This window comes from Xenopus laevis, chromosome 5L (genome assembly GCF_017654675.1).
Source record: "Xenopus laevis strain J_2021 chromosome 5L, Xenopus_laevis_v10.1, whole genome shotgun sequence".
In the NCBI taxonomy this organism is placed as follows: domain Eukaryota; kingdom Metazoa; phylum Chordata; class Amphibia; order Anura; family Pipidae; genus Xenopus; species Xenopus laevis.
In genome coordinates, this window is record NC_054379.1 from 151,521,196 (window position 1) to 151,539,420 (window position 18,225).

Genomic DNA, 18,225 nt, shown 5'->3' on the forward strand with positions numbered 1-18,225 from the left:
TGCTATCCGGAATGTTTTGCCTGGGTTTTTCCGGATAATAATCTTTCCGTAATTATCTTCACAGCTTTCTACAAGAAAATCATGTAGTGGAACTATAACAAAAATTTAATTTTAAAATAAGTTTCAGCATACTGAAATAAGAAATTTCCAAAATATAATAAATTAAAAATTCTGTACCATTTCTGAAATAATCAAGTTTATGTTCACTTCCTCTCTCAGCATCTAATATCTAATATATCTTATAGGGGGGCTCCTTTTACCTAGAAGATGTATTAGAGCTCACTCTTAAAATCACCAGATCATGTCTCTCTACATGCAGGATTTGTGCAAAAGGCAGTTATTTTGTTAGATTTAGTTTGTACTGGAATCAGTTATTTGAGTGAGCTCTAATACATCTGCTAGGAAAGGAGCCCCCCTATAAGATATATTGGATCTTACTGTCAATGAATATCTGACACCCAACTGCTGCATGAAGAGAGAATGAAGAGAGAGGGATAGTGAAGATAAACTTGATTATCTCAGAAAAGATGCAGAATATTTAATTGATTATATTAAGATTGTTACCCTTTAAATATACTCAGTAGGTTGGTTTTGCTTCCAATAAGGAATAATAATATTTTAGTTGGGATCAAGTACAAGGTTATGTTTTATCATTACATAAAAGGAAATCATATTTGAACATCTGTATTATTTGGATAAAATGGAGTCTATGGGAGACGGCCTTTCTGTAACTTGGAGCTTTCTGGATATGGATTTCCTGATATTGGATCCCATACCTGTAGTATATATTAACAAGGAAACATTTATAGTACATGGTCATGTACAGAGCAGCTTAGTTAAGCTTAAAGTTAGTCAGGCTTGATTGAAGACATGAGAAAAACAGTTATACATTCCCCTCTTTTTTGCATTAGGTAATTATGAATCAAAAGTGAAAATGAGGTTGGGGTAACACACTGAGCACCCTTAGCAAAGGTATCTAAGCTGTAGATGTTCAGTTCATAGCTAGCCAGTCCCAGAAGCCTCATACGAGGTAGACAAAGCCCTGAAGGCGGCTTTCTTTGGTCTCATCAAGGCAAAGAACTTGTCAGCGAAAAACCCAGACTGTATCTAGTTGCTAGGCAACCCAAAAAGGCAAATCATGTTTACACACCGAAAAATGGTGTACTGACATAACGGAATAGAGTTAATGACTGCAAGCCCCAGCCGATACATGACCACCTATTGTGTGAACTTCCAAAAGATACATGCTTAGGCATGCGATCGAATCCGTGTTCCTTTCTCAACGGAATCAACACAATACAGTATAAAACGTCTACTTTAGAACATCTGTTTGCTGGTGTTCCTCCATTCTGTCTTCAATTAACAAACAGCATGGCCGGGTTCACCTATGGATGTATTCATTACCTTGGCATTTAATCAATATGAAGATGTCAAGTGAGTTTCTATCACACCTGTGCTGACAGAGGCAAAGCAAAGGGATAGTCAGGGAGAATCGGAAATCCAGAGAGAGGTCCAACACCCCATTAGTTTTATGCACAAAAAGAGTTATCAAGCAAATCGGAAACGGCGGGAAGGAATCTGTACAAGGTTTGGTTACCGGCACATTCAATAGCAGCCAAACAAAATAATGACATAAGAATATTCTATTTCTTTTCAAGTCGGTGCCTTTCAGCTAAAATTTTCATGCAAACAGATTTGCAGCAATTACGGAGCCCCCTATGGTGTGAGGAGAGCCGGGGTCACGAGGCATATTTATAGCATGCCATTCCTTTCTTCCCCTGGACTGGTTTTCTGAGTCACTAGATATAAAAGTTTTATTGATGGTAAAATATTGATAGACAAAGCAGTGTTTCGCCTGCCTAATGGGTAAGGATGCCGAAGCTTTTTTTCTTGGGGGACTTCAGCGGAGAGAATCGAGAGCAGGAAACTGTCAGGCAATAAAAAAAGCACAACCACTAGAGTCGGGCAAATGGATTTATATGTATCTTTCTTCGCAATTTAGTTCTCAGCGTATAGATGTGGGTTTCTCATTTTCTCGAACGCAATTCATACATGGGATTTGTGTTTCAAATATCTGATACAAAAATATCATTGATTTGGAATATTTCAAGCACCTCCCTTCAATATAAATGGCGGCACCCACGGAATGGTGCAGGGTTGATGTAACTACTGTGCAGGGAGAGGGCACCCTAGTCAACAAAATAATTCACACAATTAAAGCATTTTTGATCCTTAATCTTTACATAGTGATGCCGTAGCACTCAAAGGTAAAGAATATAAATATATAGTGAATAAAGTACCCCTTCTTGTAAAATATAAGGATATTATAAGTTACAGAGGAGTTTCATGACCATATAAAGGCAGAGTGTTATTTATACAGGTATTGGAACTGTGAGGGGACTTCTAATATCCTCATATTTTGCAACAGGGGGTACTTTATTATAATACACAAGTTTCAGTGAGTCATGTGACAGAAATGACATCACTAAGCTCCAATTATAACTGATGACATCACTAAGCACTGTTTATATAATGGATAATTTACCCCCTACTGTAATTTATAAAGATATTATGTTACAGAGGCGTTATGTGACTATATAAAAGCACGAGGCTGCAGGCTGAGTGCTTTTATATAGGTCACATAACTCCGAGGTGACTCCGAGGTGACTATTAATATCTTTATAAATTTCTGTAGGGGGGTACATTGCCCATTATAATCTACAGTGTTTTTAATTTTTTATTATTGTCTCCCTGTACTCCCCTTGTGTGATTCCTCTCCTTTAACCTAAGTTCTGTGGGATCCTGACCGCATGGTTGCAGTTACAATCATTTTGTTTTAAGCTAAAAAGTGGCAGAAGGGGAAAGGCACGAAGGGTGTAAAATGCAGGGGGGTGGGCAACACCAGCAATGAACTGAGTGAGATCAACAGAGAGGAGATTGATGGCACAAGAGGGACGCGAGTGGGAGGGACAGACGCAGTGAGACTGAAGTTTGAAGCTGGAGGGTGGGAGCAGCAAAAGGATCGAGACGAAGAGTAACAGGGTGTGGGAGGGGCAGATGGAGTGTGACCAAAGAAGGAGGGGGAGCAGTATAGAGAGGCAGACAGAGCAATATTGAAGTTACCTGGAGGATTGGAGCGCTGAAGAAACAGGAGCAAACGGTGACAGGGTATGGGAGGGGCAGAGTGAGGAGGAGCGGAAGAGGAAGACCGAGGCAGAGGAAGCAAGATCAGTAATGGAGGGGCAACAGAAGAGGAAGAGAGACACCGAGGGAGCAAGCAGCAGAGGGTGGGAGACAAAAAGAGAATGGAGAGGTAGGAAAGGCAGGACGACCTTAATAGGAGGCGCGAGAGAGCATGCAGAGTGGAGGCAGAAGTGGGGAAGTGAGGCAGAAGGAAAAGATGTAGAGAGAGTGCGGCAGTGACAACTGCTGATGCATTAAGCTACAGTATAAACAGCGTGTTCTGACATCAGAATGCACCATTTATAAGGATATAATTTATAGTCTGGTCCCATAGGGAAATGACCAGACTGTAGATTATAAGGATATAATACACAAGAGCCATGAATATCTTGTAAATTATATCCTTATAAACGGTGACTAGAGATATCATCAGTTATAAACGGTGAGTAGTGATGACTATGAAGATTTTCATTCATCCAGGTCATGGTATATCTAGCATAGGTAAATCTAAAAACAACTGGACTTGCTGAGTAATCAATGAAAACGTTTCACTACTCATCCGAGCAGCTTCTTCAGTTCAACTGACTGGTGTGGGAAGTTCTCAGCATATAAACTCTTCCACTAATCCAATCACAATGGCACATTGTAACGCTTCAAAGAGGTGACATCTGAAGAAATTCACAGAGGTGTAGATTCTGTGTAGTTACTGTGATAGGATTATCCAATGTGTCATACAACTCCTAGAAAGTGGTGTTACTTGTGAGAGTTGCATGAATGGATGTGTGAAGGGTTCTGAAACCGCCGGTGTACAGCTGGTTTGAACGAGGCGTGAAAGAGGTGATTCATGTCAAGGTGGAGAGACCATCCCTGAATAGAGGTGGGGGCCTTCGACACCACCTTTCTGCTACATACAATGCTGTTCTAACATCTGTACCCCAGCCGTACAGCTAATCACTGATTGGTTGCTATGGGTAACTGCCCACAGTTGCTGATAAATGAGCCCCAGTGGGAGCTGAGCTGATCCTATTGACCTTTTTTTCAGACTTTTAGAGGTTTCTGGATTTTTTTCCACTACTAATTATTTTTTAATAAATCTCTCTTTATTAATTTTGATTAAAAAAGGGGTTTTTTTTAGAGGTTTTAGAATATTTATTTATACTGTTCAGCACTTTTTTTCCCTTCATACTTTTCTTTATTCTGATTTTTTAAATCACAGCATTTGTGGATTTCGAGAAAACGAGTTTAATCGTGGATTCAAAAAGCTTGGGCCTCTAAGATACAGTATTAACTTTAATAGATATCTGATAGTCTCATGAAATTCTGTTCCTTTCATTTGGCAGGTTATCAATAGATAATTTGTGTTTTAAGTGCAGTTAGTCAGAAGAAGTCGGCCCAACACAAGCTACAGTATATTAAAGAACTAGAAAATAACATGAGCCTTCCAAAATAAAGCCTTGCTTTTCTACTAAGAGGTCTTAGTTCCATCAAGAGAACAGAACTGTGAAAAGAAATTTAACTAGAAAACCATTGATATCCTCATAAGTGACCTATCCTATTGGCATATACATATCAATAAATGTTTCTCTTTGTATCTTGTACATCCAACCAATGTTTTGTTAAAGTCTATGGGCTTAGTCATAAAACACCTGATAGGAACGTGGGTTCTAAACTCCTTAATGAGAAACAGTGTGGGAGCAAAAATCCTGCCTCAGTCCATTGACTGGCTTATGTAACCTACTCTATGTTGTAAGGGTGCCTTTGGTTTGAGTAACTATGACAGCTCTTCTAATGCCCTCTAACACCTTGGTAAAGAGTCATCATATCCTCATTCCAACACCTCCATGACACGTTCCATACCTCTCCCAGTATAATTGCACTTTTAGAGCTCATTAATATCATTCTTAAGGACAACTGGTCAAAAGTGCACATTACACTCAACGTGAGGCCTTACCAGGGAAACAAAATTACGATGACCTTATCAGTTCAAGCCAGTCCTAACTGACACTGCCTAAAGCTGACAAGTCTGTTATCCATCAAAACTCCAAAAAACATACCCGATTAAAAAAACCATATACAATTAATAATGAATGGAGGAATTAAAAAATTAAAAAAACCACCAGAGTAATTCTATTTGAACCCCATATGCCAGTTTGCTGCCCAGTTAAATCAAATTGCCCTGATCCTACTGTTTTGTATATGATCAGTAAACACAGAAGCATAATAAAGGAACCTATGCCATTATATGGTGACAGTTTTATAACCAAAGGAAAATCCACAGAGGGCACTCATTGATTTACACACCAAAGCTATTAAAGTAATTATGAAAACCCCTCCGAGTGTTACCAACAAAAACACTCCTCAATAATATATTCAATATATCAACCTGTACTAAGGCATTCATTTAGAGATTGATGATGAGCACCTAAGGACAGCAATACAATGAACAGTAACAGACTTTCATACTAGCAAGCCTCCAGCAAAAACAAAAAATAACCTCAGATAGTAAAAAGCTGCAGCATGTGGTGCAGTAAGGGATAAAAGGATTCCATTTGCTTTAGCACAATCCTAGTGTACAAACAGATTGTTGATACAGAATAATACATAGGCGGTAAAGTATTACAAGGGCCTACAATAAAAGTCACTAATGGCATTTTTGTGCTTTCATTTTTACCTTTAGAATTTCACATTTGTTCTCTTATTTAGCATTTAATGATGTGTTCTTCAATAGCCTAACCACAAATATTTCTCTGTGAAAGTCCTTGTTAGCAAACACACAGCACAAAATCTTTAATTGCACTGCCTAAGCAACCACTATACACCCCTTTTCAAGTGTGCTTAGATTAGAGATTTGGCACCATTTTTTGTTGGTATATACCAACGTATATGTAAAATGTATATGGTATTTATATATATATTATGCTATCTTCATGTACAGGGTATGAACAAACCTAATATTCCAATAGAAACAGTTTCATTTGTGGAACAATTTGGCTAGAAACACCAATAAATGGCATAGAACACTTTGGCTTTATCTCACCCTTCTGGCTTTTAAAAAAGGTGAACAAGATGCAAATCTGAAAGATACACCTTCATAAATGGTACAGTCCAGTGGATCACTTTGGGGTTTTGCAGTATTTATGGTGTAAGTTGGCTAAATTTCACTGGCCATTACTGATTAGTGGGTTGATCCAAAACTAAAGATGCCCACAGGTTTAAACACGGGGTTGAGTGGGTTTAAGTGGGGAAGGTGCCCTCCCAGGTGTGGGTTTAGGAGGATGGCGGGTCAAACTTTAAGCAGTGTCTCTGTGGTGGATGATCAAACCTGTATATGAATTGTTAGAGTGGATTAGGATCAGGTGTGGCTCAAGTATAAGAGGATATCAGGTTGGATTTAGGTTGGGAAGTAGTGGGTTAACTAACCAATAACAGGTTGTTATGAAGGTTTCTGCATGTATTGTTGTAGGGTTAATATATGGATGCCTTCTATTCTGGTTTTGTATGGTCCCCTAGTCTCTATGATTAGAAATAAAATAAGTTGTTCAGGAACATTCAGGGTAATGCAGCTACAAACAGAACCAGAGTTTTCAGAGTCACAAACTTTACCTTTTTATCAGGCCATGATGCTTTCAGAACTGCTTGGGTTCGGAAAAACACCAACAACTTGATGTCTTCATCGCTTAGATTAAATGTCTGCTCCATAATCTGCAGGACATCAATTCTGGGTTTTACGGGCAAGGAGTCATCTCCACAGAAAGGTCTAAGCCACTCCAAAAGGTCATCAGAGGAAACCAACTGCTCGCTGTGAAGAAAGAGAAAAGAAAACAGGTTAATTTCCTGCTATTAAAATATAAGAATTGACTACTTTTCAAGGAAAAAAAGCAAGGCAAGGTGCAACTCAGGGCATTCAGTAATTGCCTACTTAATCTTAGCTAACATTTCTTAGCATCTGTGACGAGGAGAGGGAGTTCCTTTCATGAGCTGAACCCTCTGATTGCAGCGACCTTCTGTTTGAAGCAAACATCTTAACTCAATATTCATGACTTCCTTCTCCATAACTCTAGCTCCTCGATCCAAGTGTCACCCACTCATTAAAGTGGTGGTGTGCAGATGTGTGTGTGTTGGGGACAGGGAGTAAACCAGAGTGTATCCTTATAAGAAACATTTTAAGAGTCAAGATCTGTTCTATGATAGCATTGCATTCTAGTACCACAAGTAAATAAATAAAGGCCCCATATATATGTCTAAATAAATGACATTGTAGATTTTGTTTACTACAATGTGTGCCATCATTGAGTCGGTAAGTAGGCTTTGAAAGAAAATATAAAGGTCCAAAATACATGTAGATAAATATGCCTCCCTTTGACAAAACATTTACAGAACACATCCAATAAGCAGGCTGTAATAATGACATAATAAATTAGGTAATACATATCACTTAATCACTCTCTAGCACCTCCCATATTGCTTTATAGAAACCAGACCAATCAAGCTCCTCGGTGGATGGGGACTATTCTGCTGTATCTGAGATTCATACCTAGAGGAAACTGTTCTGCAAATAATCTCCCTCTCCCTTCAAGTTCAATTTAATTTAAGCAGAGGAAAGAAATGGCAAATTCAATGCGTATAATTTATGAATTGCATCTTAAAATAAACATTCCAAAAAGGTCCTGCTGCAGTTAATTTAGCCAAAGACAACACGTGGGGGAAAATTAATTTTATTTGTTCATCAATTGACATAAAACATAGAGTACATTTCCCAATTTGTTTTATGTAATCACTTGCACATCCTGCACATTCATTCTCAGAGCTTCACTCTCAGCCTGCTCCAGGAGGGCTCCCGACAAGCAGGAATGTTATTCAAATGCCATATTATCATAATTCGATTTAATCTTACAGGATGATACATTCACTTAGCCTACAGACACAAAACCAGAGTGTAATATCCTTGTATTTAACATAATGTCAGATATGGAGGAGTAAAAAGCACTCAAGTAATGATGGATTGTACAGTCATTATTTATTAATGGTGTCCTTACAGCCAACCAAGGTTACTCTAACAGAAAATAAGGCCAAAGAATTGACCATCAACAAATGAGAGTTTAATTCCTCCTACAATAAATAAATCTAGAATTGTTCAGATTATCTAACAGGGTACCCCCAGCAGTCTTAAATGACCTAGACCTTTGCTACATGCTTTGTGTATGTTCAGATTGGGGCTACAATGCAAATAGGTCTGGAAGCCACAGCTCAAAGGAGAAGACAAATGCTACCCGACACATATTAGAGGACATATATTCTCCAGAAATCAATAGTTTAACAATCATTTGACCACACGCATTTATTGGGTAGTGGCTGCAAAGCTCAACGGGACAGTTAGCACTAAATAACTGAAGCTTTAAAAGCTAGTGGGTCCCAATTACACTTCTAATTTATATAGTAATGCATAATTAATATGGCACTGTGTTCAGAGGGATTCTGTGTGCGAAAGGAGATTTCTTATTAATTAGCACAGTAATAGTTTAAAAGTTTGGACACTATTTGACAAGTTATACGTGCCGATTTTCAAAGTGGAATGAAGTTAGCACAACCTCTGCAGGAAAAAGACTTAAACATGATTCATTTATACACTTTTGAATGCACAAACTGAACCTAACAAAAACAAAACTGCTCATCTTTCCACCTAAATCTGGCCTTGCTGCCCATTTTCTGTTAATGCTGATAGCATGCACCATGGTCAAAACCTGTCACTTTCTAAGCAATATTGTCAAAAACTCTTTATTTCTTCCATACCCTCATCCTATCCCTGCTAGGCTACTGCAACTTGCTACAAACTGGCCTCCCAAACTTCCACATCTCCCCCTACTTAAAGTCTGCTGCTAGAATGTTCCTCTTCTCATCTAAGATAGAACAGGAGCCTCCACTCTTGAAATCCTTATCTTGACTTCCCAAAAAGCACACAATAACTTACAAACTACTTCTCATGACTTTCAAAGCCTTTCATGCGTCTGCATTTCACTTTTCATCTCTTTTCATGTCTCCATACATTTCTGGCTACCTCCTCCTTTCAACTGAGAGCTTGGCTGCACCACCAAATATCACTGCTGTTCCCAGCCTTGACCCCTTTTGTCTTGCTGCTCCTTACATTTAGTAATGCCATCCTGAATCTTTTCTTGGTCTCTTCAAAGAAAAACTCAAAGATTCCTTCTTAGAGCACTTGCTTAACATCTGCATCCCGGCACTTATGAGGACAACCAAAGTAAACTGAGGCAGATATTATCCTCAAAATTGTGTCTGTGAATTGATCTCCAGTCTCAGTGGTAGAGACCATAACTCTGTTCAAATAACTTAAGATCCAACAACAGGTAAGGCATTTTAGCTTACTTTGCATATTTAATATAATCTGTTTCCTTAAACATTAAAATGCTTTGAAGCTAGCACACACAACAAAAAGTATCTGTATTCTGTATCTGTAGACATAATTCAGTGCGTGTAGTACAGTAAAGAGGAGTGCTATACTAGAAGTGAGGACCTATGTGAATAGCATTTAAATGGATGACATTCTGGTGGTTTGTCAACATCAATGATGGTTGTATCAGAAAGCGTACATAAATAGATCTTTCATAAAAAGTTAACTCAATAAAAAGTCCTCTGGTTGTGTAATTCTATAAACATCTTTCATTAGGTCCATGAAGACTTCAGGAACTGCTGGATAAATAAACAGTACAAATATAGCCACTCATATTGTGGGTTTTAGAGGGACAAAAGTGAGACTTGCTATGGAGGTGTAAGACATTGTCTGTGCCTACTAAAAAAAATCCCATATGCTGAAAGTGTATATCTATGTGTTAAAGTGATATACAAAATATATTGATAAAATTAAATTAAATCAATCAAGAAACTGAGTTTTCTCTAGTACACATCTTAGGTTCTTATTGCATTGTTTTCAAATCGGATGTGATGGTTGGAGACCATCCATTCCTTTTCAGGTTGTTGTTTTCAGTCAAGGTTTAGGCTAATGACCAGAGTTTCTCGGCTGGTGAAAAATCTCCTGCTGCCACCACCCATTGGGTTTAATGGTATACATCTAAAGCATGCAGCAGTAGAGTGTTTCCTGGGTGAAAACTGCCAATACTGAAAATCAAGGAATCATCCATTCAAGATAAAAGAGTGGACAACATAAAACTTCATACTTCTGCAAGAAGCACAATTTTATCAAATAGATCCATTAAAGCTTCTTTGATAATGCAATAAATTTATACAACAAGAATTGCCTTTAGAAAGAAGTCTCAATGAGCACATAGAAGCTGATGAACCCTTTGGAAACATTTTTTTTAGCTAATTTTAGAAGAATATACTTTGCCATCAGTCAGGCACCACTAGGTCCAAGTTATGGTTCCCCCCCCCACCTCCCATGGCTACCGAACCCGCCATCCCTATTGCTGCAACCAGGATATGCCTATAATTAAAGAAAAACATACAGTATACAATAGTTTCTCATTTTCTTACATACTGCTATATTAATCATGTTCAAACAATAAAGAGGAATACGCAAATGCCTTGGAGCACTAACAGATCTGCCTTCATCAGAAGGAGTTTTTAATTAATCTCTGTTCAATAGTCCCAACATATCAAATGCTTTTTGTGATGACAGGAAGACGGAGATGTTAAACAATTCAGAAATATAGCAGGCCGGGGACCAGAGTCACCATCTGTTTGAGAAGGGAAAACTCCTAAAGCATGTGATATAAGATTACAATAAACACAATATGGTCTGAGATGTATGAAGATGTAGAGTGCTTCAACGAAGTCAAGTAGGGTTTTATAATTATAAATGACTGGAGAGTATCAATATGTATGGAGAGAGTAAGCATAATTTTTTGTTAATCCTGCTATAATGAGTTGTTCTCAAAATCAAGTAAGGTTTACTTTACGACTTACTATTAATTTACAATGCACATCGTCCTTTAGGAGGGTCTTCCTTTTTCTTCATTATTGTATTATTTAGAATTTAGAAATGTAAACCGGTTTCTAAGGTCATTACCTCCAGCAACCTCCAGACAATGGTTCTATACAATGAGACAGTAAGATTGATAGGACAGGGCCAGAACAGAGATATAAGTAATGAAGAACAATACTAAAATCTAGCCTTACTATCAATCTGATGTCTGGTTGCCAAGGTCAATGGAATCAAAGAAGTACATGGCATATGAACAAGCAGAGTTTTGGGTTATCTATACTAGGGATGCACCGAATCCAGGATTCTGCCTTTTTCAGCAGGATTCGGATTCGGCCGAATCCTTCTGTCTGGCCGAACTGAATCCGAATCTTAATTTGTATATGCAAATTATGGGCGGGGAGGGCAAATCACATGACTTTTTGTCACAAAACAAGGAAGTAAATTTCCCCCCCTTCCGAACACTAATTTGCATATGCAAATTAGGATTCGGATACGGTTCGGTATTCGGCCGAATCTTTCATGACGGATTCGAGGGTTGGCCCAAATCCAAAATAGTATAATGTCCTCTAATGTACTTGTAAAGTGTAATCATGTCCCCTGCAAGCGCCTTTTTTCCAGAGAAAACAACCCCAACCTTGGACTTCATGACTGAGGTCTATTCCTGTCTGACTGATAGTCACCTTGACAGTTCTCTCCTGATATAATCTGAATTTTGTGAAATGTAAGAATTCACCAATATATATATATATATATATATATATATATATATATATATATATATATATATATATATATATATATATATATATATATATATATATATAGCTTACTTAAAGAAGTAGCCCATCATAAAATCCAGAAAAGTCATTGATGAAACAGGCATTTCAGTAGCATTGAAGATGTGGGCACTAGATTTACATCTCTTGCAACCTGACCTAGTCAATGTTCACTCTGGCTGGAAGCCATATCCACTGTTTTGCATTGCAGTAATGCAGGAGCTCATTGCTTTAGGTCTCATGTACATCATCATATTTAATCTAGTGACTGTTGGACTAACCAGAATTACATCACAATCGCTGCTAGTCACTTCCACTGCAGTTAGATGTAGCTGTAACTATGTTGGATCATAGTTCAGGCCTCGACATGCCAGTGGATGCAAGTACTTGTTACAAGTGCCTCCTAGTCTGATCAAATTAAGTTGGGTTCAGCCTAAACCAGATCCGTTTTGTCAGTGTGTACAAAGCCTTGTAGATTTTAAATGTGTAAAAATTGGAGGAAGTCTTAAAACCTCGAAAGTCACTGGAGTGGCAGTGGATGTGATAGACATTTGATACGGTACCACTGTATAGAGGCTTGCAAAATATTTGCACTCGTATAGCGAACTGTCTGACAGATAGATTAAATGCAATATTTTTAACTGGACCAGTGCTGTTAATGGAGTACCACAGAGGTCTCTCCTTTGCTTTTTAACTTGTTTATTAATGACCTTGAGGAGGGCATTGTAAGTACTATAATTGCTTTTGCTGGTGCAACTAAATTCTGCAAAACAACAAGTTCCATTCATTATGCTGCTACTTTGCAAAATGATTTGACTTAATTGGAAAACTGGCAGCAATCTGACATATGAAGTTCAATGTTTATAAGTGCAAAGTTATGTTTTTAGAAATGCAAGTTATACACTAAAAGGTATTGTGTTGGGGTGTCCACAACTGAGAAGGATTTGGGGATTTTGGTGGTTAACAAGCTGTGTAATTATAGGCTACTAAAGCAATTAAGTACTGTCTTACATATAAATGGACATTAACTCAAGCGATGAAAATATAATTTTGCCTCTATCCCTGATGAGGCCTCACCTGAAGTATACAGTGAAGTTTTGGGTTCCAGTATTTCAGAAGGATTAATGAGCTATAGAGAGTGCAGAGACATGCACCTAGACTGGTAAAAGGGATGGAAGCATTAAGGTATGAGGAAAGACAGTTAAGGTTGGAAATGTTTTCTCAGAAGAGGCGCTTGCGAGGGGACACAATTACTTCTTACAAGTTCATTAGAGGACATTATAGACAGGTAGTGGGGGATATTTTATCACATAGAAAAGGTAAACGAACCAGAGGCCACCCCTTTAGACTTGAAGATATGAACTTTCATTTAAAGCAGCAAAAGAGGAAATTCACAGCGAGGACAGAGAGGCTGACCTTCTTATAAATGTAAGTGTATAGATAGGTCTGTATAGGCATGTGCATATATGTGCACTCAGATTTGTTTGGAGGGGTTGAACTTATGGAACTTTCATGGAATTTGACTTTTTTCAGCTCAAATAAACAATGTAATTATTATTATATTTACATAATATCTATGTAATATAAACCTACATGATCAAAAACACAAGCGGTATAGTTGTTTAACAATGTGTATAGAACAGAACCTTGAAGTTCTACCTGGCACTACACAAACCTAAAATGACAGGATAGGAAGAAGCAGCAGCCTTTTCTGAAGGTTTTAAAGACTTTTCTGGAAAGTGAGAAGACCTTTCTGGAGATTTTGAAGACTTTTCTTGAAATTCTAAACACCTTTCTGGAGATACCTTCTTCAGGTCTTATTATCTACCTGATAAATGTATATCTCTGTTCTGTGATGATTGGCACCCTAAATCCAGAACAAGTGCTAGGCTCCCTGGTCACGGCTCCGCTTCTGCCTGTAGCAGCCGCCTTTCACTTCGGGAGGAGCCCTCCGCTAATTTGATGGCACCAGGTCTTAATAGGAGAGGAACCTAGCAAGAGTTCTGGATGAGCATGATCATTTACCAAGGAGTTAGGATGGAAGGCAACACAGCTCAGAAGACAGGCCAGATGGTAAAGCGTGGTCAGGCAGACTGGGCTAGCACAAGCAGAGTTCAAGGAATGGTCAGACAGGCTAGGATCAGGATTGGAGAGCGTAAAATAGTGAACAGGCAGGCAAGGGTCAGATTGGAGAGTTCAGAATAGTCAGCAGGCAGGCAAGTGTCAATATCAGTATAATCAAACAGGATTCACAAGAATACACAGGCCAGGAACAGCTAAATGGAAGCTAACAACGGGAAGCAAATTCAAAGCCCCTTTGAATTCAAATGCGCGTGCCATAGGATGAACCGGCACCAGAGGAGTATCAACCACGCGGCAAACGTCCTCGCTGGCCACTAGACCACCAGGGTAAGCGGATATTACATGCTCCTGCTCAGGAATTCCATATGACAGTCTCAGAACTATAGGGGTAAGCTGACAATAAGGATCAAGAGTCTGGGAAGTTTAGGCCATGGATATATTTACTCTTCTAATGTAGCAAAACTATTATTTTCTTGTGTATAGAATTTATATTTGCTTTTTTTTTTTTTTTTTTACAACTGCTATCTCACATACTGTAGTAGGAAAAAGAGGAAAACTACATGTGCTGCAAGTACTGAAGGAATGAAACATATGGGGCTATTTATCAAGTGAGAGATAAGGGAACATGAAACATAAGATTTTTCCTGGAAATGTCAGTAGAAATTTAACACTCCCGGTAATTGCCTGTCTGTAATACAAGGCTGCTTCTTGTGGGATATGGTCCAGTCACAAAGCCTATATTAATCAATTGTAAGATTTAACCAATTTCTTAGTTGCCAAGAATCAATTTTATACCCCTTTTACTTCTCTACTTGGGATACTGTTATTCCCTTGAGGTATTACCGTGCCCTTTTTTTATTCAAGTTACTCTCCATTTTACGTCTTCTGTATTTACCAAAGAAACCAGAAATTTACAAACTGAGAGGAAGAAATTAACAACTTCAGCGAAGACCCAGCTCGTTCTCTGACCACTTGCACAACAACAACCAAGCATTGCAGTTAAATTATAATAACCCTTACTAAACCCACCATGGAAGAGAACTTGGGACTGAAGAGCAGGTAGATTGTGATCAGTAGATCACATCAGCACAGCAATGTCCACAAATTGCTCCATTAAAAGAAACTTTGAGTAGTTAGTTCTAAATATTCTATAGGGCCATTTGCCCTCTGCTGTACTTTTAACAGTCCTATGGAATTATATTGTTTTGCCTTATCCTTCTGAATGCTCTTTTAGAATCTGTTTGTGGATTATCCTCTTCATCAACTCATCCTGTTGGGGTGCCAAAAGAAGCTGCAAATCTCAGAGCAAAATGAGATGTTTGTGTTTTTATGTTATCTTATTAACCACCAATTCTCTTCACCCATGTTATTTGCCTGTTTGCTAGTTTGTCATTTGCATCCCTTAATTTAACCGGAATGCCACTAAAAATGATCTCTCATTTATACATTTTTACATACAGTCAACAATTCTATATATTAATCAACTAGCTAAGATGGGCTCATCTTTGGCTCTCAAAAATCAAAGTCCCACTGTGATTCCTTCAGTTACATCGTAGGAGAAACAATAGCTTGAGCTTATCTGAAAGCAGTTCCATCATGAAGTGTTGGCTGTTTCTAAAAGAACATGACCAGGCAAAATTATCTTAAATGGTGCCTACACAACAATATTACAACTAAAATAATATACTTTTTGGTTCAGGATAAACATTTTACATGGTAGAGTGAATTATTTGCAGTATAAACAATGTCATTTAGAAATAAACATGACACCATAAAAATCATGACAGAATCCCTTTAAAGGTCACTGAGAAGTTCCATGGCATGACACCAGTTGGGTTGCTTTTACATAGCTTATTTCCTTTTATATAAGATGATTTATTTGTACATTTATCAAACTTACAAGAAGATTATTTCTATTGTAAGCATCTGAATGTAGCTGGCAAGAAGAATTTGAATGTCAACACAAAACACAGAGCAGTACTATGTTTACGTCTAGATCTATAAATGTTGATTTGGAACGTTGCACATTACAATATGCCATTACAAAGCACCTTGTCTGCTTGCTAAGTCAGGAAAAATTAAAATACAATTGATTGTCTGTAAAATGTAAAGGAAAACTATACCCCTAAAATGAATACTTGAGCAACAGATAATTTATATCAAATTAAGTGGCATATTAAAGAATCTTATCAAATTGCAATAAATATTTAAGTAAATATTGCCCTTTTATATCTCTTGCCTTGAACCACCATTTCATGATGGTCTGTGTGCTGCCTCAGAGATCACCTGACCAGAAATACTGCAGCTCTAACTGTAACAGTGTGGAAGCAAAAGACACAACTCTGTCTGTAAATTGGTTCATGTAACCTAACAATTATGGTTTGTTTGGTATGTTTGTGTGCACTGTGAATCATACGATCCCAAGGGGCGGCCCTTGTTTTTTAAAATGGAAGTTTTCTATTTATGATTGCCCAATGGCACATACTACTAAAAAAGTATATTATTATGAAAATGGTTTATTTACATGAAGCAGGTTTTTACATATGAGCTGTTTTATGCAATATATTTTTATAGAGACCTATATTGTTTGAGGGGTATAGTTTTCCTTTTAGGCATAATCTGTAATGCTTTCAGGCAGTAGCATAAACTACATCAAGTGCCATTGGTTTATTAGAAAGTAACTAACCTGATTTCTGAGCAGTTCCTAAGGGGGATCAGAGTAGGCTCTGTGGATCTAGTTGGAATTCAGACCTGTCCTGCCTTACAAGTTCTAAAAAACCTCAGTCCAGAGTATTGAAGGGCACCTCTGACCCACAGGGATGCTCTACATGGGGCACCTCTGAGCTATAGAGCTTGCAGTCTAATGACATGGAATTTTGTGAACAAAAATTTGGTTTAGGCTAGGGCTACATGGGGGTTGCAACCTCCTCTCTTCCTCAATGAATCAGCTGGGCATGAACAGACTCAGCGGGTTTTGGTGAAGACCTGCTCTGCATTTTGAGCCAAAATCTGCCAAAGTTTGTTTGCGCTGAGCCGATTCAATGAGTAAGAAAGAGGAGGCTACTGCCTGCGGTAGGTAGAAATCAGCCAGTGGATTTCTGCTAGCGGTTTTCTGGCCCTAGTCTTAGGTTTACTATATACTTTTGGCATGTGCACTTACATTCTGTTTGGTTAAAAATCCCATCACACCAAGCTAATAATGAGGTTAAAAACATAGGGCAGGCAAACCTACTTGGATGGTAAATGGATTGGAGCATTAAAGCAGGTGTATTATTTCCACAACCAAAAATGTAGTTCTCTGTACAATTAACTTTCAAAATAATAATATATACTGACTAGACCTCTACTTTCATTCAAATTCTCAGCTGCCAATGGTTAGGAGTAAAAATTGAAAATTAACAGAAAAGCATATTCTCCCTACTTAAATGCATTTGTACAGGCGACCTACCATGGTGCATCTACATCATTATCAACATATAGTGGCGTTATGTCCAAGGGGGTTAGGGGACACCCCCCATGGGGCCTGCCAAGGATACCGAGGTGCAATCTTAGCAGCCTTTTAGTTAAGGATAGTGTGTGTCTATAAACAAACTTTTTTTTTTGGAAATTAAGACACTGAAGAAAAAGCATTAGCTAGAACACATTATATCTGTAATAACTGGGTTTTGCTTAATTTACCTCCAAACAAAGGGAAAACTACTCACTATCATGTTAGCATGGAATGCTTTATAAAGCTCATTAGCATGAAGGTTACTCTCATCCTGTTAATAACCATATCTTGTTTTCTGGCAGTTAGAAAAATAAGAATGCATCAGGCAGAATGTCTAGATATGCAGACAGGAAAATGGCTTACTTTAGGCAAGTGGTGGGCCACAAAATAAATTTCCTCTATGAATGTATTCACAGTCTTTGCCTAAAGCCAAGAGCATGACTACTTTTGGCCTTCAAGTATCCTTTAATCCCTTAAGATCTGTCAAGAAGGTAGTTGCAAAATGTGTGAACCCCCTTATCAAGTATTTTGGGGACACGTCCACAACTGACCTGCCCTGTCTACCTTTTACAGCCAAACTCAGACTATTCAATTGCTGCTCCCCACCCAGGTTCAATTCCTGTCAAGTCCAAAACAAAAAACACACCATTTTTGCTATAGTAGGACATTCCCTTATGTTCTTGAGCCACTCCAGGGCTACTTTGGTCTTTTGTTTGGGATCACTGTCCTGCTGAAAG

General features: G+C 38.2%; 1 protein-coding gene across 4 annotated transcripts in view; it reads right to left on the reverse strand.

Annotated features, from left to right (window-relative positions):
* The window catches only part of nbas.L (NBAS subunit of NRZ tethering complex L homeolog), a 457,628-nt gene that overhangs the window by 92,609 nt on the left and 346,794 nt on the right, over window positions 1-18,225 (reverse strand). For all 4 annotated transcript variants that reach the window (XM_041563562.1, XM_041563561.1, XM_041563560.1 and 1 more), the window contains one exon: window positions 6,787-6,982. In XM_041563562.1, coding sequence (XP_041419496.1) covers window positions 6,787-6,982 — 196 coding nt within the window. The remainder of the gene's footprint in view (window positions 1-6,786; window positions 6,983-18,225) is intronic.